The sequence below is a fragment of the Apostichopus japonicus genome, chromosome 6 (genome assembly GCF_037975245.1).
Source record: "Apostichopus japonicus isolate 1M-3 chromosome 6, ASM3797524v1, whole genome shotgun sequence".
Classification (NCBI taxonomy): domain Eukaryota; kingdom Metazoa; phylum Echinodermata; class Holothuroidea; order Aspidochirotida; family Stichopodidae; genus Apostichopus; species Apostichopus japonicus.
The window spans coordinates 10,995,167-11,021,712 of NC_092566.1; the positions used below are offsets into that span (position 1 = coordinate 10,995,167).

Below are 26,546 nucleotides of genomic sequence, written 5' to 3' on the forward strand. Positions count from 1 at the left end.
CCCGACCCACTCGCCGTCATGTATGCTACGTACTACCATACTGCCATGTACTCCAGAAATACAAGCCACCTTCGCAGAATTACAGTCCTCGCGATTGTTCCAAGAACCAATGACGTACATTCTTTTTATAAAAGTTTCTGATCTCAAAGCGTCTTCACGGGGTCACGCATGATTTGCGGTGACCGGTAAATCACCAGGTTCGTGTTTGTTGTTCCACCCCATGCACTTTCAGGATTTCGAGCCTGTGGTAATCAGACGGAAGTTTCTATGTAAATGCACTTGTATATCTGCCTTCGTTTGTGTTGCACACGTATGGTTATTTCCGGGATCTGTAAATAAGTTGTTTGGATGGCAGTTTCCTCTGTTAGCTGGCTCTGTTTGTATCCAATTGCGATTTACAGTGGATCAAAGTCCGCATTGTGCTATGCAATTGGGTCGCTGTGGTATTTGTTATTAGAAGTTCAGCTAGTTTAGTGACTAATTCTAAATATCTCAACGACTGTTGAATGCGATGAATTCAGAGTAAAGCAAAACAAAGACGTCTGATTCAGTTTCAGCGAGAGTGACTGAGAGATCGTTGAATAAATTGATGGTGACTTATAATAGTGGTATTGGCTCGGCCCACGGACCTGCCAAGAAGAGTAGCCTAACCGTAAGTTTATATTATTGTGCACATGTAAATCTTAGTAAATAGTAAGTTACTAATATGTTACTTGTTAGGTATGCAACTTCAAGTACTAGTTCACCATAAGGCTGGTACCTAGCCGCATATTGCTCAGAGATATTTACTGTTCTATAAGTGGCAGTTGGTGCTTAAAAGTATTCTGAACTCTGCCTAGTGTTCATTAGAATATATAGCCTAGTTCATGAAGATAGGATGGGCCACTGTTTACAATATTATGAGTACAACTTACAAGCATAGGTTTGGTACTATAGGCCTAATGTATTGTTAGTGCCAATTATACAGCCATTTGACCCAATGGTATGTAATTACTTGTACATCTCACCTGGGTATATTTCACTATTTGACCATACCATTGCAATGTCAGAGCAGCTTGAAACTTGCAATTTAAAGCAATTCTCTGAATGTAGCCTATATATTTCACTGAGCAAAGCCAATTTTGCTAATCAATATGGTAAACTCATCCTCTTATAGGACTATATCCAGACTCCAGGTACTTTATATGGTAGCTGAGCTCATTGTGTTTTGTTGCATATAGGACAGTATTTATACAGGATAGTATTTGTAACTCCCTGGAGATTGCCCACATGAATTTTAGATGCATTCCGTCTTGTGACTGTATGTTGCATATGAATCAGAGTTAGATCGAAAAATTGCCAGACAGATTGTCATAAAATTATACTGTCCAAACAAAAGCAAGTGCTACATTCTATAATGCATAAGTTTGTCAGTTCAAAATGTAAGGTATGTGCACTAACAACTCGCCATGCGTACATTAAATTTACATAGTACATACAGTATACATAATACCATACAGTAGATGCAGTTTGTACGTACAGGCAAGTTGTGTTGATTATACTCTGAAAGTCTGTGTGTACTATATATATACAATATATGCATGAGGCCTCTGTTTATTTTTCTTTCATTTTTATTAACTATCAAGTGTCCATACTAGTGACTGGCACAGGGTATTGAACAAGTGTAAATTTACTTCCTTAATTTTAAATTGACGACAAGGGGACAGTGCATGCATGAACGCATGAAGGGACTCAAGTGGTACACGTATGGGAGATATGATACTTAGTTTTACGACTAAAATTCACAACAAAATATCTGGGAATAAAATATGCCATAGCTGCTATGATCAGTTCCAGGACATATGTCCACAGGAGTAAATGTTTAAATAAGTCAACACTTGGTTAATTTTTTCTCATTAGGAATTCCCCATATATATGCTCATACTCATGCTCACATGAGTTAAGGATTGCTAACAGGAGTACCTTTAGTAATGCAGTTTTAGACAACACAGGTTGAAGGGGACAACAATTAGACCAGCACCAAGCTTAATTGCCCAAGTGCACCCCTCCCCCCTACCCCCACTCTCCTTCCATCTATTCATCCCCCCTTGTCACATCCCTGTGGTAACATCCATTTTGATGATTATAATTACAGAATTGTTTAAGCAACAACTTTAACATTAATTAAACACATGCTTATAAATGCCACCATTTGTGGTTATAGTTTACATTCAGTTACAGTTCAGTCAGTTCAGTACAGTTCATACAGGGATGTGCTCACGCCGGGCGAGCGGCTGCATCCAGCAATTCTGAATGCCGACCAGCACAAACAGTATCTTAAACATTTTGGCCGAGTACTATTTTTGATGATTAATATAACAACTTTTACCATTAATTACCAATATATGGGAGAATACTTGGCACAGAAGTAAGCTCCAGAATAGGACACAAATATAGCACCATTTGCCATCCAAGCATACTTGCAAAAATTTTACACAAAGGGGATGGGGAGACATCTCCACCCCTTAGACCCCTCCCCAGGACGTGGATCACACTACCGCACAAACCTGCCCGCCAATCAAATATTCCTGAGCACTAATTCCCTGTAACATTGTCAGATTTAATCCCAACCAATTATTGATTTGATAAGGCAGAACTGTTGCATGGTTATCCAAGTTTTATACCTACAATTATATAACTTACAACATACTGAAAACTTGATGGAGAGGACATTGTACTTGAATGAAGCAGATCGCTTGGGTGAATGTACAGTACCATGTGGAAGCGATAATTTAAAGTTCATGATTCAATATAATTTTACTAAAGAGTCACAGAAATTATTGAAGCCATCTGCTGTTGTCATTTATAGCCTGACTGTCAATTTGGTAATGATATATAACTTTACACTGTACAGTATATCAATATAGAAGCAAACAACAATTTCTGCATGACAACAACTTCCCTTTTTATTTACTTATGAGTCGCAACAATGATTCAGCCAAAACTATAGACTATACCTGACAAATTTGAGCGTTTATAATGTAGATAAACACATCAAAGATGTTACGTTTTTCTTTGATTCACTACGCTCTGAGCTGTCTCTATTCAATATACACGCATTCTAATCTACCTAGCCTACCAAAAAAAAAAAAAAAATGGCTAGACCTTACAAAATATAGTACATTATAGTCAAAGCTTGGCGGTGCTCTCAGAAATGCTAGTAGCCATATGAAGGGGTCAATACTCTATCAGTCCAGGTGATAGTCAGAGTAGCATAAATTCCCTGTTAAAATGTGGCAGACTATGACCACAAAGTTTGAACCTTTCCTTTGCCTCGATTTGATCATACAGCTTATTATCACAACTTACAGTGCAAATGACTGTATTCTGTAATATTGTAAAGCATGGCCATTTGTGTTTACAATCAATCTTCCATGACTTCTTTTCCTTTCACACTGACCCTTAAAATTGACATATCATTAATGTGTATGTAAATGTACAGTACAGTATATACACCGTATTTTCTTACTATGATCTCATTTTCTATTGAAAAGCATCATAAAATAGATGTTATGAAATAATGTAAGCGACCTCCATTACTCAGTTGTATTTGTTTGCACAGCTCTCTAATATTGAAGCAAAGTTTGCATTTTGGTAAAATTTCTCAGAACTAGTACCATCGCTGCAATGCCATGTCATGGTGTGTGTTTCAGGGTTGACTTTGTGATGAAAGTTCAAAGTTCAACAGAGTTGAAAGTTGTCAATGTTTGATTAGTACTAGTGGAGTATCAGAAATACCTCTACAATACAGTATAAATACATATAATACTGATACGCAAAGTAGCGCCAGCGGAGGCTAGTATCACAGAGTTAACCCTGGTAATTGCATATTATGTAGTTTTGTATACATACATGTGCCATATGTACTGTACATGTGCAGATTTTCCATGGCTGTGTCAGACTGTATTTTCTGTACATGTAACTTACAGTAGTTAAATATTGCAGTTCTGTGATTTCATATACCATGTTGATTCCTGTTCCTTTGAACAATAAAGTTATTGTTGACAGGCAGGGGAAGTTCCCTCCAGTTTATTTATTGTATCTATATAAATTGTACTGTTTTGGACAACCTTTTGAAAGATCAATTGTCTTATTTGGCATGCAACAGTGCCTTTGTGTATTACAGTTGTCCTTAGTTTAGCTTTATTACACACCAATCGATGACATACAGTACCAACAAGGAATCGACTGTACTTTTAAATTAGGGCAAAGTGTTTCATGCAGTAAGTATATGTATAATTAAAATGGGTGAATTTCTGCAAGCGATATAGTCTTAATATCTAGTAGTCCCAGAATATGGAAACATTGGATTGCTTGTAATGTATTGAGCTATTACTGTTTTCATGAAATTCAATTCAATGTAGGACATTTGAAGTAAATATATTCCAAGCGTACCAGAACAAAATATATATAATAATCCGGTTTTGTAATAATCCTGTGTGCAGTATCTGGGACATCAATGGGTTAAACATTTAGGAGCTCAATATCCTCATAGTTTTGTGCCTTTCTTGATATTAATTTTTATTAATTATTTTTATTAATTAATTAATTTTTTCTTTGTTTTTCCTGGATTTCAGTTGGATTTGGAACACTTTCTTTTCGAACCATCACATTTTTTTGGAGACAGAGTTGAGGAGACTGTATCAAGATGTTGCAGCAGATTTTGGACGATATGTACATCGATCCAGAGGTCCTGGCAGAGCTGAGCGAGGAACAGACGCAGGTACTCTACTACAAGATGAGAGAGGAGCAAATAAGAAGGTATATGGAGTGGTCGGAGAGAGAGGAGAAGAAACCACAATCACCGTCTAAGAAAAAATGTGAGTGTAGTTCATAAGAGTAGTTAATTGTGCAAATGAGTAATGATTTGAATAGTAATTTAAGTCTGAGGGTGGAGGTAAATGCAACGTTACACCCAACATACTGCAAAGGAGAAACTGTAAGTATACATAGGTCCTAGGTTATCTACTGAATATGTAAATATGTAAATATTCATTAAACTTTGGTTTAGAACCTGAGCAGAGTAGAAGATATATATTCATTGTGGTGAGAGGGTGAAAGTAGGTAATTGTCATGCCTGACATATAGTACACTGTAAGTATAGGTTATCATTTTTTGTCTGAGTACAACAGCATGCATGTGAAGAATATAGGCTACTGTATATATGCTATAGTTACTGTACATCAGAGGTTCCCTAACTGGGGTGCATGAACCCCCAGGGGTGCGTGAGTCCATCCCAGGGGGTTCGTGAGATGTTTCTGAAAGTCAAAACTAGAGTACTTTCTGTTGAACTAAAATCTGATATCATATAATTTAGTAATACGTACAAAAGTCGTACCTATCGACAAACTCTTTTCGCATACAGTATGTTGCCATAGTAGTACAGTACCGTGCATGTGATAAAAAACAGGAGCATCCGTCTCAACGTGTGTGATGGGTGATTGATGCGTAATACAGTTCGTGATCTGATCTTGAAGTTTCCAAATAAATATTTTTTATCTCTTGTTTTTTTTTCATTACAATATTACACTATTAACTTGATTGTTTACAAAGCACTGTTTTGGTTATTACAGTATAATAATGACTCAGATCGAGTCTCGAAAAGTTGGGGGTTCGTGGACAACTCTGACATCCACAGGGGGTTCGTTGGGGGATAAAGTTAGGGAAACCCTGCTGTACATGACATACAGTAGGCTACTGTATATAGTCATTGGAGGAAATCTGTGATGCTGTACTTTGTAAGTTACTGGAAAACAACTGTTGATTGTTATTATTTACTGTCAATACATCACCAAATCCATTAAAGGCATTGAAGACTCGCACCAAACCGTGTGTCGCCCTCTGAAAAAAGTTCACTTTCCGTTGCTTGCAAGTGAAGTTTTCTTCTTGTCGCTACAAAATGCAGACAGTAATGAAATGTGATACTTTGTTATCTTTAGCTGGACCTGAGATGTCCATCGCTGTATCGTTCGTATATACTGTGTTGTGGGTATTGACAGTAGCTGCATGTATTACTGTACACCAGTGTCTAATTACCGACCGTAGCAAGCTGTGTGTGTATTTTCTGGGATCAATGGTGGTGCCTTACACTTCTGTTACACCTCATACGAAACTAGGTCAGATTACCGGCATCAGACGTTTCTTTGTGCGTGAGTCTTCACTGCCTTTAAGTTGTATCCTGATGATATGGTCACAGACTTAATGAAGTTAAGTTTTCTTGTCCAGACTCTATCCCTTACAAAGTGAGTGTGGCATTCATGAGGCATTCATTGTATGTAATTACCATCTGTCTGTTTGTTGTACTTTTTATGCACAGTCATGTACAGCCCTCATTTTGTCGAGAATAAGAACTGATTGATTCAGGAACTAATATACTGTATCAATCAGGCCTGGTATCAATAGCAGACATTATAAATAAGAACTGTTTAAAAGGACTTGTGACTTTAGAAGGAAATGAAATTATTAGGTACAGTATTTAGATATTGAAAAATCATGTTACCTGTAGACATAAGTAGTCTGTACAAGACTGCTGCTGCAATACTCTCAAAGATGCATAAATACTGTAGTTTTGATAGTTAGCATGCATAGTATTGTCAACTGTCTTATAATCATAAATTTATGAAAGTTTAAATATTTATGCAAAATTCAACTTTAGACTATTTTTTTTTAAGGTCCAAGCAAATTTACCTGTAAACTTCTCTAACATTGTGGTGCTGCACAACAGACAATAACCTAGCTCTTTATCATAGCACGTTTCAAGTTTATACATGTTCCCATTTTAATACAAAGTACTGGTTTGTGTCCTTGCTTGTTTCTAAGCTTGTACAAAACCCTGTGTAACATCTTTGCATATATGTGTGTGTTGCAACTTAATTACTAATTCTTGCATAAAATTTGCCTAGGTGCCATAACAGATTCATTTTTCACCCACTCATTTTTATTGACTTATTGACAAATATTTTTAATTTATTCAGCATAAACAGTATAGGCTATTCCAGAATATGCAAATTAAACAAGAATCATTTGTAATAAAAGGGAATTTTCAGAAAATCATTTAACAATCTGCCCTTAAGTCAGTAAGACTGCCGTTCATATTTCGCCACTGCTCACTTCTTCACCTTTCGAGGTTATTAGTCGGGAACGTTAGCCTGCGTGTTACGTAATCAATTCGCCAAGCCTAGCCAAGGAAACAGACGTGGAAAAGTCACTTGCACAGCTCAAGTTTCCCGCGATCTACCGCAAGAGCCTATTAATATGCCCGAGGTAAAACTGTTATGGCAGTGATATATGTTAGTGCACATTTTCAAATGTAAAACATGTATGTTGATATCACAAACATAAATAGAAAACAAATTCGGTTTGTACTACCATCACAGGTTTCCCTCTATAAAATATACCCCATAATCAGCCTCTACCTAATCACTGGGGCTTTTAACCCTGGATTACTCAACCACCTCCACACAGTTTCCCCATTGTTATCTGTTCTCAATAACCCTTTGTCTTATCACCGTTGTGAACATGCCATGACACATTCGATAAATTTATTTTGTGATTTTTGTCAATATTTGATCTGGCAAAACTGTACTTGTATGTAGATAGAACGCATACATAAACTTTTCCTGACGACCTGTGTCAGTCAGTAACAAGGTAAAATGTACACATTATATAGACTAATGTTTTTACAAATGTGTTAATAATGAGCTAACAAAAACACCTCATTCACCGGTGCGTAGGTGTTAATTGAATACTATGACATATAATTGAATATCCTGTCATATTTGGTTTGTTTTAGCATGAATTATTTTAAGCATGATGATCACAAAGAATGATAAATTTGTTTTAATTGATCAGACTAGACATATACATACTGTACTGTATGTACTGTACATAGTACACCTGCTGAAGAGTTTGTTACACAAAATGAAGGATGATATTATATACAAAAGCAAAGTTTGTACAATAATAAATGAGTTGGATTCCATAGTAGCAACAAATTTCATCAGTCTGACAGGCACTTTCATTTAATTAGCACTTTAATACTCCCTTGTAAACAGTATGTTAAAAAAAGAAAAAAAATCAAAATTCAACAGTTTCGACTTTCATTACAAATCATGAAGTGAAACCGGACCTGTCATGCTTAAACAAGCTAGATGGTTGCGATTTGACAATTGTATAGCGACAATGCACTTAAAATGTATTAATCAACTTAAAAAACTGATCTGAAAGGGTATTAATAAGTTAGAAACAGCCAGTCTAGCTATAATTACTATATACAGTAGTAATAACTACCATAGAGGTACAGTAAATTATACTTGTTGAAACAAGGAAGTTAGCTGTGGTAATTGGGGAACTTCGGCCTCAGTTTTAAAGTCTGTAAATCTTACTGCTCATGTGGAAATATATAACCCTACAGTTGTTTGCTCCATTGTCATTAAAAATGACTTTGATATTCAGAAGTACAGTACACAGCACCCCCATTCTAGCTTGCTTAGAGGTTTTTTTGTTTATTTAAAGAATTAATAATTGTTTACATTTAATGTGCAATAAATCATGCGTTTTGTTCCCCAGAATTGACAGTTAATACCCGTGTTTACTTGATGATAGTAACCTAGCTCCCTAATCTGGGTTTGACCACGCTTTCATTTCTGTCAAGATTGTGTTTCGCAGAGTCTGTGTCATTTTCCTTGAATGGACATAAGCTTAAAACAGCATTTTGCGTTTTGTCGCCTTTTCCACTTTTTTGACAAGTCCATCTAGTTTTTTACATATATCAATCACAAAACAGCAAACTAAGATATTAGCCAAGTTTTTTCCCTGCCAAAAGCGTTAATTGGCGAGTAATTAAGGACATTTGCAGATAATGAGAAAAGTGTCCTCCGACAAATTACACATTGATTTTAATCGCATACAGTTCTCCCATAGGAAAGGGCGCAAAATGCTGCTTTAACAAACATCTTTGCTGTACATATGATGGAAAATATTCTATAGATATATATTTGTTTGCGGAGAACATACATGCTTAGAACAATAATAATTTTTTTTTAAATGAGAAGAGAAGTGGGGGCGGGGGGGGGGGGGGTGGGACAGGTTGGGGAGGGAGGGCTGGGTGTGGGGTAGAATACTTGTGGGAGGCATTTTAAAAGGCAGGTTTAATCTTGCAGGATATATGATAGGGACAATGAATCAAGTCTTTCACAGCATTTATAAGCTTCATTCGAATATACAGATAACTATGCGCTGATAACGTACAGTACAGTGAATATATCTATAGCCACTTACAGCCCTGTTCCAATATGTGAGAGGAAATCCTTTCCAGAATTTAGGACTAAATGAGAAAATACTGTCTGCATATGTTTTGTTTAAAACAGCCCACAAGAAAATCAACTGGAAGCACGGAGCTGATGGGGACATCTGGGTATGGGTAATGGGGGACCACCGCAATGATAGACCATACGAGGAACTTCTTGAGAATTCTAGGAGGCTGGAAGCAAACAGGTTGGCAGAAGAGGAACTCAGGATACAAAGGTAAAGTATCCATGGGTGTTGACTTGTGTATTGACTGGGGGCAGGGAGATGTGGGGGTAAGGAGATGTGGGGTAGGGAGATGTGGGGTAGGGAGATGTGGGGGTAAGGAGATGTGGGGTAGGGAGATGTGGGGTAGGGAGATGTGGGGGTAGGGAGATGTGGGGGTAGGGAGATGTGGGGGTAAGGAGATGTGGGGGTAAGGAGATGTGGGGGTAGGGAGATGTGGGGGTAGGGAGATGTGGGGGTAAGGAGATGTGGGGGTAGGGAGATGTGGGGTAGGGAGATGTGGGGTAGGGAGATGTGGGGTAGGGAGATGTGGGGGTAGGGAGATGTGGGGGTAGGGAGATGTGGGGGTAAGGAGATGTGGGGGTAAGGAGATGTGGGGGTAGGGAGATGTGGGGGTAGGGAGATGTGGGGGTAAGGAGATGTGGGGGTAAGGAGATGTGGGGGTAGGGAGATGTGGGGGTAAGGAGATGTGGGGGTAGGGAGATGTGGGGTAGGGAGATGTGGGGGTAGGGAGATGTGGGGTAGGGAGATGTGGGGTAGGGAGATGTGGGGTTAGGGAGATGTGGGGGTAGGGAGATGTGGGGGTAGGGAGATGTGGGGTAGGGAGATGTGGGGTAGGGAGATGTGGGGTAGGGAGATGTGGGGTAGGGAGATGTGGGGTAGGGAGATGTGGAGGATAGGAGAGGATGTGGTCTGGAGGGTAGCAGAGGATTGGAGTGTAGCAGAGGATTGGAGGGTAGCAGAGGATTGGAGGGGTAGCAGAGGATTGGAGGGTAGGAGAGGATGTAGAGGGTAGGAGAGGATGTGGAGGATAGGAGAGGATGTGGGATAGGAGAGGATGTGGAGGGTAGGAAAGGATGTGGAGAGTAGGGGAAGATGTGGGATAGGGAGGATATGGGGGTAGGGGAGGATATGGGAGGATATGGGGGTAGGGGAGGATGTGGAAGTAGAGATGTGGGGTGGGAAGGAAGTGGGAAAAGGGATTAAAGGGATTGGGGGGGGGAGGTGAGTGGAACATTGGTAACCGTGTATGAGGAAATTGTGGGAAAATGTTATGTGGCTGATATCAAACAGAAACCAATTTTTTTGTGTGTGAACCATGAGACTCATTGCTGCAACTCAGTGATTTTCAAATAAATTCAAATTTCAATTAAAAATTTTCATTCATGATTTGCCATGCATTTGTTAAGTTTCTGTTAGGATCGATAACAGGTCAGAATAGTTAAACCACTTTTTGATCGGTGTTGTGATATCATATTTTTATGAATGAAATAAGAGTATTAACAAAAACGTAAGTAATTCTGTGTAATTTAATTGTCATCAGGCAACAACAAGAAGAACAAGAGAAAAAGTTGAGAGCAGAGGAGGAAGCAAAGAGGAAGAGACTGAAGGAGGAAGAGGACAGACTAGCCAAGGTGAGACGAGACTTGGAACAGAAGAGAAGGAAAGCAGAGGAAGCAGCGATATATGCATCGCTGAAAGAAGCAAATCTGGCTAAAGAGCAGGAGAAGCGACTAGAGCAACAGAGGCGGGAAGCAGAGAGGAAGGGGAAGGAACTGAGAGAAAAAGAAATTGCCTTGAAAGCTGCAAGGGTAAGTGGAGAATTTCTCCCCGGTATGAGTAAGAGCTTGCACCTTGTTACAGGTTCTTATATTGCTTTCGAAAATTCCCCCGATACGAGGACATATCCATGGTGGAGGAGGGGGGTAGTGGTTATCAAGGGCGTAGGAACCGGGGGGCTGGGGGGTGCCAGCCCCCCAGTGAAAAATATGGGAGGGCGGAAGTATGTTTCCGGCCCCCCCCTCTGCTTCGCAAGTCAGAAAACCCCTTTTTCATTTTTCAATAAATGATAACAACATTCGTCATTGGCGCTCAGAACATTTTGGCAGAAAAAAATCTCATTTGGAGCACCAAAAAATGGAGTGGGTGTTGAAGTGTGCTATATTGCACCAAATTGCATCTGAGGCCACCTGGAAATGCAAAAAATTTCCAAAGGTGGGGGACACGCCCTCCCTTAGACCCCTCCCCCAGGCCGGCCATCAGTCTTCAGCCCTACCACTCAAAAGTACCTTCCTATGCCACTGATGTTTAGTACAAGTACAGCTTACTATTCTAAATTATACAAGACTGATGCCCACTTCCTCCTTTTGAATCAACTAATTGTCAGCTATGTATTGTTTGATTTGCTGAGATTTTAATCTTTCTGAAATCCCACTCAAGTGTTGCAAGGATAGATATATACGGTTCGAATCAGGTGGGAGTTGCTCCACTCCTTTCTTACCTGTTTTTACTAAAATTGGTACAATTTAGTGGCATATATTTCTTACAGTCACTAACACCCCCCACCCCCCCCCCCCCATTTTTATGAATCTTTTAAGTGGAAGCTTAGTTTTAAGGTTATTCAGGGCATATATAGTATGTAAAACATGATAACTTTGAATTGATCATTTACGTCACCTTTCCTGTACCTCTCCCTATACCTGTCTCTACTGTATAAATGCACTCCATTCTACCCGTTCTACAAACATTGGTTACATTGCACCCTGATCATTGCATAATACCATCACCTCTGTAAGATTAGTGATACATTATAGAATGTCGCCCAGAACCTATAATATTATCAAAATATTAATAGTTTTAATGCTCAAATTCACTAAATAAACAGTGAGTTTAGGTAGAAGATATTGTGTGCTTATAGGTGGGAGTTACGACTATGTTTAAAGTGACACATTTGGAAAGAAAAACTCTATCATACTGCAATAGTATTTGCTAATTGATCTAATTTTGTTGCTCTTGACAAACAGCAGAAATGATTGTGTCCCAAGTAAATGTATCTTTGTTCTTTTGTATTGTTTGAGTGAAATTGTGGTCTCTTTTCTCCACAAAAAAAAAAAACAGGAGAAAAGAGCAAACGAATATGCAAAAAGCCAAGAGGACCTTAAACGTCAGGTATCACAACGAACCGAGGACCTCTACATGTCCGCGAGCGAGGTCAGGGCGGACCAGGTTAGGATGGCAGAGAACGAGAAAGACAAAGTGGAGCAAATTTGGCAAGTTCAATGTGAGTAAACTAAGAGATACAGCTGTGGTCAGTGAGGGGTAAAGGGGGGGTAAGGGGGGTAAGTGGGGGTAAATGTAGTTTGATTACTGAACGATAAGACTTATAGTTGGACATGCCTGCTATATAATCATATTTGATCCATTTTGTGCCCCGAGGGGTGGGGGGTGATCATGTTAAATCTTAAATGTAGTTTGATTTACTGAAGGGTAAGACTTATAGTTGGACATGCCTGCTATATAGTCATATTTGATCCCTTTTGTTTCCTGATGGGTAGGGGTGGAGGGGGGGGGTGATGTTAAATGTAGTTTGATTTACTGAAGGGTAAGACTTATAGTTGGACATGCCTGCTATATAGTCATATTTGATCCCTTTTGTTTTCTGATGGGTAGGGGTGGAGGGGGGATGATGTTAAATGTTAAATGTAGTTTGATTTACTGAAGGGTAAGACTTATAATTGGACATGCCTGTTATATAGTCCTATTTGATCCCTTTTGTTTCCTGATGGGTAGGGGTGGAGGGGGGGGGTGATGTTTAATCTTAAATGTAGTTTGATTTACTGAAGGGTTAGACTTTTAGTTGGACATGCCTGCTATATAGTCATATTTGATCCCTTTTGTTTCATGAGGGGGGGGGGGTGATGTTAAATCTTAAATGTAGTTTGATTTACTGAAGGGTATTATAGTTGGACATGCTTGGTATATAGTCATATTTAATCCCTTTTGTTTCTTAAGGGGCGGGGGCGGGGATTATTTTATGTAAAATGAAAATGTTAAACACTAAATTGGGAAATAATATAAAGCTTGAATTTTTCCTTTTTTCAACAAAATAAGTTTTGTCATAGAATTTGTCCAAATATCTCCTGAATGCTTTGAAGAAGTCTCGAACAGATTTTATTTCAGGGTTTAAAGGGAGTTTTGTGGTAGAATTGATTTGTTATAATCTCAAATAATGAAGTTAATGTTTGTCTGTCACATGCAGGATTTTTTGGTGGGGAATCTGACTTTTTGTAATCTCTCAAATATTATATATTTGTTTACATTTGATGCTTCTTTTAAATTCAGTAAGGAAAATCAAGTTGGCAGACAAGGAGAGAGCTAGGGTAGCCAAGAGGGCCAGGGACGAGGTACGGAAATCCAGATGTAACAGCCAGGACATGGATGGACTAAAACTAGATGAATTACTCAAGAAGAATGCCAAAATAAATAAGTGAGTAGGACCGAAGGGATAGCAAATTGAACCCAAACTAGCCTTTCTTAATTCTTTGTTGCTCGACCGTACTCCTCAACAGACGTTGTATGACCCTCAACAATATGAAAGCGGGACACTGTCCCGAAGTGTAGTCTACGTAGTTGTTTGTTTTCTGGGTTGTCGCGTACGTTGGAACAATTGTGGCCACTGCCTATACGACTGTGTACACAGGTGCTTTGGTGCAACTACTCGGTGAGGTAAAACGACGTGTAAACTTGTAACAATTGTAGGATGTGGGGGTAGCTTTGGTTCGCGATTATTGTAATGAAACTGCTGGTAATTTGGTGGTATTAATGTTAAGTGCTATATTGTGTGCGTACCAAGTAAATTCAGGTAAAAATTAGCAAATAACGCAAAGCACGACAAAAGTCCAGGACAGTAGAAAAATACAGCCCTTCAATCTCGCTTAGTAGAACTGCTGTTTTTAACCAGCATGTGTTGAAGAAGCTACTCGGTGCATATCGCTGAGCAGACGACAACAATAGAAGTTGGAGGCTTAACGTGACATAAAGTCTAATTTGCATAAGGGGGCATAAAGGTACATAAAGTTCACCACAGTACCTCCAAATGTGATAAACATCTCAGCTGTGTCTTGCCAGAGGCAATGAGGAACCACTATAGGTTGGTTAGGTGTGTTTGAGACTTGGCTTATTGTAAACATGTCAACCTCAAGTACAACAACTCTGTCATCTTTTGTATAGGTTGAAACTAATTATGAGAGGAAAACAAAATCATTAAACTCTGACAGAATAGCTTGGTTGATCCTTGATACTTGGTCCTTTCACTTTGCCCCTTCCCTTCCCTCCCATTACCTTAGTCCCCGCCCCTTTCCTTAGCCCCTTCCAATTCCCTTAGACCCTCATCACTCCTCCCACTTCCAGTTTTCGTTTCCCTTTTTCTGGTATCAAGTCTGTGATACATGATACTGTATTTGAGTTATTTCAAAGGTCACAAAGAACGATCATGAAATTTCCTGCCCACCTTCAACAAGACTAGTTAGGTGCTGTCAAGAATTGATCATTGAGTACACAATTTCAGTGCAGTTATTCAATTAGAAAATAAGAAAAAGCCCTGTTGAGCTTAAAAGTACATATCATTCAACAACACTTTCAAAAATGTAACCTATTCCTGAAAGGCATATTAAAGAGGTCTTTGTCTAATTGATGTGCTGTTATATAGTATTAAATGGAGCAAACAGTAGAGAATGTGAATAACAGCCTAAAGAGTTTGATGTGAGTTTAAAGGTATGCTGTATTGGCCTCAAATATGCCAGATATTCAAATATGGTCACTGTTGGTCAAAATTCTTAAAACTGTATTTATTACCACCTTGCATGAAATTTACCTCCCTGGGATATTCAGTCATCTTTGTGGGTTCATTTAGAAAGTCTGAGAACAATTTGGAGACTGAGTAAGGACCTCCAGGAAAGTACTTCTTGAAAACTTCTAGCACTATATAGCATATGCTATAATTTAGGGCCAATACAGACTACCTTTAAATGGAGTCTGAATTAGAGATAGTAAAAGTAAAAGTGAAAATATATTATGTCAGGTATAGTTATGGCTACGACTGTTTGAGCGTATACTTTGAAAAAGGTTGCAGTGTTAATTTGCCTCATCTTGTGTAAAGCACTTACACAGGAAATGATGTTAAGATTCATTAAAATGAAATGAGATCATATAAAGAAGAAAAAAAAACGGACGGGGGAAATAATAAGGTGAAAGTGAAGGAAACAAATTTGAGCTAGAATAGGGTTTTAAACTAGTGAACCCTCAGGTTTTTTTTTTCACTGGTTTGAATCCTGTTCTGGTGAAAAATTTCTTAAATTGATCTCTTCCATGCAGTTGAAAATTAAAACAGTGAGAAGGTGAACAGCTTTTGCATTGCCAAACCCTTACAGCGTGAGGTTTGAGGCAGATCGCTGTTAAAAAAAAAAAAAAATCATAAAATAATTGTAACAAAATCTCCCTTAACTTGCATTCACAGAACCAGTAGTAACGCATCGTTATCTAAGAAACCGACTTGTAGAGCTGATGTGATATCATGGTACAAAAACGATCAGTTCCCAAAGGGTGCAGGAATTAAGAAAGGAAGCAAAATCCCAGAAGTTTGGTTTCACGGTAAGAAATATTGTCTTGGAGTATAGATGAACAACATTCAGTAGCATGAGACATCTATATAAAGAAGCATAAAGGTAGTAAACACACTCCAATTTAATTGGTAGCCTGTCATGGAACAAATCAAGGGTGAGCTAAGTTTTTGTTCTTAAGGGGCCCCAGTGTTTTTTGGGGGGTCGGAACTGACATGTGAACATGCCACTGGAACAAAGTCAGATGGATATTGGTGGAATACCTAACTAAACAATACTCAAGATTCAAGTTCTCATTGGTTTAATAATCAAGTTTGCTCTTATCCACTCAAAAAGTTTGTAATTTTACAATTATCCCTCCTCATCATTTCCTAATGTCTTTTTCCCTTTCTTGTTCCCTTTCTTTTTATCCCTTTTCATTCCATTTGAAATTACCTCACTCCAACCCCCCCACCCTCTTCCTAACCATTTCTAATCCACCCCATTCCAACCCTCCCCTCTCTCCACACCTCTCTGTCTACCCTTCCCCTCTCCTCTACCCCTGCTGTCCCTCCACTACATCACATCTTCTGACTTGGACACTCATTTCCCTGTTTTCATTCTTTCGACTAGGGTGTATCAATAGGACCGAAGCAGGGACTCTGCTGAAGGACAAGAGGTCTGGTAGTTTCCTTGTGAGGCTCAGCGAGAAGGTTTGGGGGTACGCCCTCTCATACAAGGACGATAGCAGGGTCAAACACTTCCTTATAGATGCGACGGGCGTGAACTATCAGTTCTTTGGTACAGATCAGATTAGCCATACATCTTTAGGAGAACTTGTCAAGTATCACAAAGTGAGTACCTTACTCTACCATAATTTATGAAGAATTGACAGTAGAATCCCGGCCTACTCAGCCCTTTGGCTATTCATGTTGGTTTCGGATGGATCAGGCAAAGTTTGGATGGGAGGGGGTAGAGGGGGGTGGGGGGAGGTGAAGGCTGTGAAGAAAGAATAGGTTGCTATAATTTCATGGAATATTTATTGTTCTTAATATGACTTACTAGAGGGGAGGAGGGCGGTGGGGGGAGATTAGGCCCACTCCCAAATTGGCAGTGGAGTTTTACAATTGAAATGTTCATTCCTTGTCTTTTGAGTTTTTGGGTTTGATAAATTTAATATATGGTCTGATATTCCTTTTCAAGTTGCTTATTTTCTTTTCTTATAAGTTGTCAATGTACACTTATTTCTTTCATGTCAAGTAGAAATTAAACTCAGACTAAGTGAAGGATTGTACACCATCCCCTGCCATTCCCCCCCCCTTGCACCCCCCACCTCTGCCCCTCTACCGCTCCACCACTGCTACTATATACATAATGTTTTATATTTCTCTTAAAGGAGAGGCCGATAACATTCACGGGACAAGAAATTCTGACAGACAGCTGTGGACAGAGTACGAGCCCACCGGACTACCAGGAACTCATGTAAAGATGAATCGAGAAGCAAGTAGTGATAGGAGATATGCAAACAGTGTAGAATTTGATACCTTTTGTCACGAAGGGTATCAAGTTCATACATTAAACTCATATTAAATGCAAATTCTGTCCTCATCTCGTTAATTGAAAGTAACTTGTTGCTTTTCACAACTCCATTCCACCTTTACCCAGATCCTTACCTGTCACTCGTCACTCTCACGAAGAATTACGTAGTAAGTTTGTTCTAGTAGCTGTCCCTCAGATAAACCAGGTCTTAATTTTCTTCATAGGCCTAACACTATTTTTGTTTTATTTCAAGTAGACAATGAATGTAAATCTAAATTTTCTTCTTCTACTACACTCTGACCATATTTTCACCAGTTGAGGTCATAAGGTCGTTTAAAAGTCTCCTTAGATGGAGGCCAATGGTGCTTGTTAAAAGATCATTATGTTTGGGCAAAACTTTTGGTATACGAAAGTGCAGCAGATTATTTGTAGGAAACAACATTTCATATACTTTTCTTGTGAAATTTTTCAATTTAATTTTATCAATCAAAAGGTGCTGTATATTGGATTCCAGCCATTTGAGCTACTAAAGATATTGACATATTATTTTTTTTGGTAATAAAAAGGGAATAAAAATAATTTGTTTTAGAACCTGAAAAAATCCTGAATGAAATAAAGTAAATTTCCTAATTACAAGTGTGATATCATTTTGGGATATTTCATAGTGTACCTTTTTTGTAGGTTTCAATGAAAATTATGCTTACAAATTTAAGTAATGTCCACTTGTATAGATGTTATTTTCTCAAAGCATATACTGAAGTTTCATTTTCTACAAAATTTTTCTTCCCTTTTTTTAGCCTAATTAGACTCAAGTTTTTACTTCCAAAATTCGATTGACATACCACCTTTTTGCCTTGCATTTCTTCTGAACAACCAAATTAGTATAAAAAAATTTTGTTTTTTCTCGATGTAAAGAGTCTTATCTGTAGAAAGAAACATTTTTAAGCCATATTTTAAACGTTAGCATCCGGGCTTGCCAGGCACATGCAAACCTAACCTTTCATGGACAATGAAACATTGCATTTAAATGCAACTATTCAATTTTTCTTAGGCAAACCAGAACGAAAGTTGGAAGATTCTTGTTGGAAGGTGTTCTGTAAAGTTCATGTTGAGCTTACCATTTCATTGAAAGAAAACTATTTTGGATTTATTCTTTAATATAACAGTGAACTTTCTGGTCAAGATGTTTGGTTCAGATATTCGGTGCTATTAATTGGGAGGTTTGAGATTTTTGAATGGGACTATGTACCACTTGTCAAAATGGCCTCAAAAGTTTTTGTTTTCTTTCATTTTTGACTGTTATGGAAATCTGTTTGCATTGTATTCATACTCTTATAAGAAATGTTTGTGTTCAAAAGTTATACAGAGAAAGCAGTCTTCACTGAATATTGCTACCATCAAGTGAAGCTTCATTTTGCCTCACTTTATTTATAGTCCCTTTCAATTTGGGATCACCTAGGGATCAAACGTCTGTCATATTTTTGTCTTATTGATTCTTACAAACCAGATGTAGAGCAGGGGATCTGGTCATCTGCTCGAGATCAACATTCGGAGTGCGAAAGCTCTCGCATTCAAGATCCGAACCCGAGAGATCTTGATCCTCCTTTCAAGGGAGATCAGATCCGTAGTTACAGACCAAAATAAAAGAAGTATGAAAATCTTGGTGGATCACAATGATCAGAGATCACCGTGACATAATTTCTTGTTTCTTGCCTTGCACCACTTGTATCTGATAAGAAGGGTGCATGTAACTATTACACACAAAGACATCGAAATGACTTTTGGCTGTGTTCTTTGTAAACTTGTTGTTTGTTGTTCCAGCCCACTCGTGGCATGATCTCCTTTGGAGGATCCAATGAGGGAAAAAATGATATAGTGGCGTAAATTATTTGTAGTTGTGGAAACACACTTTTGAGATGGGATCAATTATTAAAGCACTTGGTCTTCATCATCACCTTAACCATAGGTGAAAGTCTCTCAATCTAAGTAGGCATAATTACACAAATGGCCTTTCATCATTACCTTAACCATTCAAACTAGGTGAAAGTCTCTCAATCAAAGAAGGCATAATAACACAAATGGCCTTTCATCATTACCTTAGTCATTCAAACTAGGTGAAAGTCCTTCAATCAAAGTAGGCATAATAACACAAATGGCCTTTCATCATTACCTTAGCCATTCAAACTAGGTGAAAGTCTCTCAATCTAAGTAGGCATAATAACACAAGTGGCCTTTCATCATCACCTTAGCCATTCAAACTAGGTGAAAGTCTCTCAATCTAAGTAGGCATAATAACACAAATGGCCTTTCATCATTACCTTAACCATTCAAACTAGGTGAAAGTCTCTCAATCTAAGTAGGCATAATAACACAAATGGCCTTTCATCATTACCTTAACCATTCAAACTAGGTGAAAGTCTCTCAATCTAAGTATGCATAATAACACAAATGGCCTTTCATCATCACCTTAGCCATTCAAACTAGGTGAAAGTCTCTCAATCTAAGTAGGCATAATAACACAAATGGCCTTTCATCATCACCTTAGCCATTCAAACTAGGTGAAAGTCTCTCAATCTAAGTAGGCATAATAACACAAATGGCCTTTCATCATCACCTTAGCCTTTCAAACTAGGTGAAAGTCTCTCAATCAAAGTAGGCATAATAACACAAATGGCCTTTCATCATCACCTTAGCCTTTCAAACTAGGTGAAAGTCTCTCAATCTAAGTAGGCAAAATAACACAAATGGCCTTTCATCATCACTTTAGCCTTTCAAACTAGGTGAAAGTCTCTCAATCAAAGTAGGCAAAATAACACAAATGGCCTTTCATCATCACCTTAACCATTCAAACTACGTGAAAGTCTCTCAATCTAAGTAGGCATAATAACACAAATGGCCTTTCATCATCACCTTAACCATTCAAACTAGGTGAAAGCCTCTCAATCTAAGTATGCATAATAACACAAATGGCCTTTCATCATCACCTTAGCCATTCAAACTAGGTGAAAGTCTCTCAATCTAAGTAGGCATAATAACACAAATGGCCTTTCATCATCACCTTAGCCATTCAAACTAGGTGAAAGTCTCTCAATCTAAGTAGGCATAATAACACAAATGGCCTTTCATCATCACCTTAGCCTTTCAAACTAGGTGAAAGTCTCTCAATCAAAGTAGGCATAATAACACAAATGGCCTTTCATCATCACCTTAGCCTTTCAAACTAGGTGAAAGTCTCTCAATCAAAGTAGGCATAATAACACAAATGGCCTTTCATCATCACCTTAGCCTTTCAAACTAGGTGAAAGTCTCTCAATCTAAGTAGGCAAAATAACAAAAATGGCCTTTCATCATCACCTTAGCCTTTCAAACTAGGTGAAAGTCTCTCAATCAAAGTAGGCATAATAACACAAATGGCCTTTCATCATCACCTTAACCATTCAAACTAGGTGAAAGTCTCTCAATCTAAGTAGGCAAAATAACAAAAATGGCCTTTCATCATCACCTTAGCCTTTCAAACTAGGTGAAAGCCTCTCAATCAAAGTAGGCATAATAACACAAATGGCCTTTCATCATCACCTTAACCATTCAAACTAGGTGAAAGTCTCTCAATCTAAGTAGGCATAATAACACAAATGGCCTTTCATCATCACCTTAGCCTTTCAAACTAGGTGAAAGCCTCTCAATCTAAGTAGGCATAATAACACAAATGGCCTTTCATCATCACCTTAGCCTTTCAAACTAGGTGAAAGTCTCTCAATCAAAGTAGGCATAATAACACAAATGGCCTTTCATCATCACCTTAACCATTCAAACTAGGTGAAAGCCTCTCAATCTAAGTAGGCATAATAACACAAATGGCCTTTCATCATCACCTTAACCATTCAAACTAGGTGAAAGCCTCTCAATCTAAGTAGGCATAATAACACAAGTGGCCTTTCATCATCACCTTAACCATTCAAACTAGGTAAATGTCTCTCAATCTAAGTAGGCATAATAATACAAATGGCCTTCATCATCACCTTAACCATTCAAACTAGGTGAAAGTTTCTCAATCTAAGTAGGCATAATAATACAAATGGCCTTCATCATCACCTTAACCATTCAAACTAGGTGAAAGTTTCTCAATCTAAGTAGGCATAATAATACAAATGGCCTTCATCATCACCTTAGCCATTCAAACTAGGTGAAAGTTTCTCAATCTAAGTAGGCATAATAATACAAATGGTCTTTCATCATCACCTTAGCCATTCAAAGTAGGTGAATGTCTCTCAATCTAAGTAGGCATAATAACACAAGTGGCCTTCATCGTTACCTTAGCCATTCAAACTAGGTGAATGTCTCTCAATCTAAGTAGGCATAATAACACAAGTGGCCTTCATCGTTACCTTAGCCATTCAAACTAGGTAAATGTCTCTCAATCTAAGTAGGCATAATAACACAAGTGGCCTTCATCGTTACCTTAGCCATTCAAACTAGGTAAATGTCTCTCAATCTAAGTAGGCATAATAACACAAGTGGCCTTCATCGTTACCTTAGCCATTCAAACTAGGTAAATGTCTCTCAATCTAAGTAGGCATAATAACACAAGTGGCCTTGATCGTTACCTTAGCCATTCAAACTAGGTAAATGTCTCTCAATCTAAGTAGGCATAATAACACAAGTGGCCTTCATCGTTACCTTAGCCATTCAAACTAGGTAAATGTCTCTCAATCTAAGTAGGCATAATAACACAAATGGCCTTCATCGTTACCTTAGCCATTCAAACTAGGTAAATGTCTCTCAATCTAAGTAGGCATAATAACACAAATGGCCTTCATCGTTACCTTAGCCATTCAAACTAGGTAAATGTCTCTCAATCTAAGTAGGCATAATAACACAAGTGGCCTTCATCGTTACCTTAGCCATTCAAACTAGGTAAATGTCTCTCAATCTAAGTAGGCATAATAACACAAGTGGCCTTCATCGTTACCTTAGCCATTCAAACTAGGTAAATGTCTCTCAATCTAAGTAGGCATAATAACACAAGTGGCCTTCATCGTTACCTTAGCCATTCAAACGAGGTAAATGTCTCTCAATCTAAGTAGGCATAATAACACAAGTGGCCTTCATCGTTACCTTAGCCATTCAAACTAGGTAAATGTCTCTCAATCTAAGTAGGCATAATAACACAAATGGCCTTCATCGTTACCTTAGCCATTCAAACTAGGTAAATGTCTCTCAATCTAAGTAGGCATAATAACACAAATGGCCTTCATCGTCACCTTAGCCATTCAAACTAGGTGAAAGCCTCTCAATCTAAGTAGGCATGATAACACAAATGGCCTTTAATCATCACCTTAGCCATTCAAACTAGGTGAAAGCCTCTCAATCTAAGTAGGCATGATAACATAAATGGCCTTTCATCATCACCTTAGCCATTCAAACTAGGTGAAAGTCTCTCAATCTAAGTAGGCATAATAACACAAATGGCCTTTCATCATTACCTTAACCATTCAAACTAGGTGAACGTCTCTCAATCTAAGTAGGCATAATAACACAAATGGCCTTTCATCATCACCTTAACCATTCAAACTAGGTAAATGTCTCTCAATCTAAGTAGGCATAATAACACAAATGGCCTTTCATCATCACCTTAACCATTCAAACTAGGTAAATGTCTCTCAATCTAAGTAGGCATAATAACATAAATGGCCTTTCATCATTACCTTAGCCATTCAAACTAGGTGAAAGTCTCTCAATCTAAGTAGGCATAATAACACAAATGGCCTTTCATCATTACCTTAGCCATTCAAACTAGGTGAAAGTCTCTCAATCTAAGTAGGCATAATAACACAAATGGCCTTTCATCATCACCTTAACCATTCAAACTAGGTAAATGTCTCTCAATCTAAGTAGGCATAATAACACAAATGGCCTTTTATCATCACCTTAACCATTCAAACTAGGTAAATGTCTCTCAATCTAAGTAGGCATAATAACACAAATGGCCTTTCATCATTACCTTAGCCATTCAAACTAGGTGAAAGTCTCTCAATCTAAGTAGGCATAATAACACAAATGGCCTTTCATCATCACCTTAGCCATTCAAACTAGGTGAAAGTCCTTCAATCAAAGTAGGCATAATAACACAAATGGCCTTTCATCATTACCTTAGCCATTCAAACTAGGTGAAAGTCTCTCAATCTAAGTAGGCATAATAACACAAATGGCCTTTCATCATCACCTTAGCCATTCAAACTAGGTGAAAGTCCTTCAATCAAAGTAGGCATAATAACACAAATGGCCTTTCATCATTACCTTAGCCATTCAAACTAGGTGAAAGTCTCTCAATCAAAGTAGGCATACTAACACAAATGGCCTTTCATCATCACCTTAGCCATTCAAACTAGGTAAATGTCTCTCAATCTAAGTAGGCATAATAACACAAATGGCCTTTCATCATCACCTTAGCCATTCAAACTAGGTGAAAGTCTCTCAATCTAAGTAGGCATAATAACACATGATGATTTGTTGATTTCCTGCTTTTGATTCTCTGCCCAGATTTATTCATGTATTTCTTGTAGATAACTAAACTTAGTATTTTGAGACAATGAAGGGTTTGTTTTCATTTTTGTACTGAGAAATGTTGTCTCTCTGTCTTTATTGGTAGGCCTTGATAAAGGAATTTTCTTTGTTTTCGATCACAAATTTTGTTGTCATTAGTACACAACAGCAACTTCATTATACGCATTCCTATATCTGCATTTTTTATTAATAATAACTCTCTCTGGGTACTTTTGACCTGGTGCTTTACATACCACAATCTTTCTTTAAAGTTTAATCAGTATTTACTGCTATGCTTTGTTTTAAAAGTTGTATTAATTTTGCTATAAATAATCAATTGTAAAATAGAATAATTAATTTGCAGCTGCAAAGATAAGATGTTTGAATGAACACGAAGGAGTCCTATTTTTTTTTTCTTGGTGGTGAAATGTAACTTAATAATATGATTTAAAAATAAAATGGTTAATTTAACTTAATATATATTTATAGAAAGAAATGTAAACAAAATATTAAGATTTCAGTATGTTTTAAGTTGAATTAAAATTTAAACAGTCAAGTCTTTTAGTTTAATAAATATTTACTATCCAGTTTTAATAATTTAAAGGGGATAATGTAGTTGTACAAAGAGGGTGATGATTATTCCAACAAGATTAAAGTTCATTTAGTTATGCAGATTTCAAAATGATATCAAATGTATTGAGTTTATTTCAAGGATAACAGTGGTAAGTCAGGACCGCAATACAGGATTGAGATTGTTGAGCAGGTGGGGGAGGGGAGGGGAGTCAATGTTCACTGGTCGTATATGTTTTCGCCTTGGGTGGCACCGTGCCTATGTGATAGTCATTGCTGTTTTTAAATTAATTGGGTACAAACTCCCACCCCCTCCCATTCAGTGTTAAAGGGCCTTGGTGGGGTTTAATTTACTCACTAGGCACATGGTCTATAGTCTGATGCTGTTTTGTATGAGTTGCATTGAGAAAAAAAAACAGAATACTGTTATGGCAAAAAATGGACTATATTTAGCTGTCAATATTAATGAAAGCAAAGCCCTGCGGGTTTTGCTCTAAAATGCTGCAAGTGTATTATATCAGTAAATGAACTACAGAAGTACGACTGAGTAAACCTTAAATGGCACAATCCCTCCCCTCTCAACCAATATGGGGAGCAATTGTTTGTTTGTGATTATATTTATGAAATACATTATTTCTAGTTGTAGAGTTCTAGAGTGGAGTTCTAGAGTGGATAAAGGTAGTGCTCAGCACATCCACTGCTACACAGTACTATAAATTCTTAATCAACAAACTTAAGTCCTGCCATTTTTTTTCATTTTGTTTTCCAAATCTTAATTGCAATTTTTTTCATAAATCACTGTATTCTTTTGGCTATTGCATATCTAACCTTCAATAGATTAATATGTTTTGTTTCAATGAGATCTGTGTTTTTCTTTAATAGTTTTTATTCTGGTACTTTTTATTTCTTTTGCACCTTCCATACTGCTCTCCATGTTGGCATAGGCGAACAATTTGAATTGTGGGGGGGGGGGTGTAATGAATTGCCCGAAAAATATAACAACATCTTATATACATATCATAGAGGCATGCATCGGTTATTACATCGCATGCTAATTACATACAATCTCATTTGCCGTGTTAATGACCATTTTTGGGGAAGTCGTTACAATAATAATGATTATAATAAGTTTAACCATTGAAAAACACATTGCAATTTATTTTTCATTCAGTAGGTGCCTGAAAAACTCAGCATATTGCCTGAATTTTAACAAAAATATTTGATTGTGGGGCTGCAGCCCCCCCCCCCCCCCCGCCTCCTACGCCTATGCATGTTGGTACAGTATTTATTTTAAGATAGAGTTTGAAGTCATAGTGAATGAATGTTACCCATTGATATGCCAGGAAATGAAGGAATGTCATGATCTGTTGGAGGAGAAGTGGAGAGGAGGCAAAAACCAAAGTTGTCTATGTTTAGCAGACAACACTTATAATGAACACACAGGCAACATTCCAAGCATTCTAGTTTTTTTGCTTAGATGGAAAAATGACAGATATTAACAATAATATAACAATCTATGTTACATTTTAGCTACTTACACAAGGGGGTGGGGGATGGGCAAAATTAGGGTAGGTGATGGGAATTGGAGAAAGGTGGTGAAGGGGTGGGGATGGGCTTAAATATAAGGTGAACCTTTTCCATCTACCTCCTGTCAACTCTTGTACAGTTCAACTTATCTCATCCTTGCAGAGTACAGTTGGTCTGGTAGTGTTTAGTTTCCTCAAGGTGATAGAGAAACAAGATTTTCTCCCATTTTGGACATTTTCTTTTGCTGCAGAAGACTCTCACCTTCTCTCTTCCCCTCCCACTGAAGGAGGAGGGGGGGCATTATGTTTTGTACCCACCTTCCTTCATCTCCACCTCCCTGCGTGCTCCCCCCTAATATCCAAAAGTGAACTTTTCAAGGTCATTTATCGACAACAAAATAAAGAACTACTGGAGGTGACA

At 38.0% G+C, this 26,546-nt stretch overlaps 1 protein-coding gene across 1 annotated transcript; it reads left to right on the top strand.

The window, feature by feature from the left end:
• The first annotated feature begins 309 nt into the window (after positions 1-309).
• On the top strand, positions 310-19,251 carry LOC139968970 (SH2 domain-containing protein 4B-like). The gene is made up of 9 exons (XM_071973624.1): positions 310-652; positions 4,617-4,859; positions 9,408-9,564; positions 10,895-11,162; positions 12,469-12,631; positions 13,693-13,837; positions 15,866-15,999; positions 16,581-16,801; positions 17,344-19,251. The coding sequence occupies exons 2-9, from the start codon at positions 4,688-4,690 to the stop codon at positions 17,431-17,433; spliced, it is 1,350 nt and encodes a 449-aa protein (XP_071829725.1). The 5' UTR covers positions 310-652; positions 4,617-4,687; the 3' UTR covers positions 17,434-19,251.
• The last annotated feature ends 7,295 nt before the right edge of the window (positions 19,252-26,546 follow it).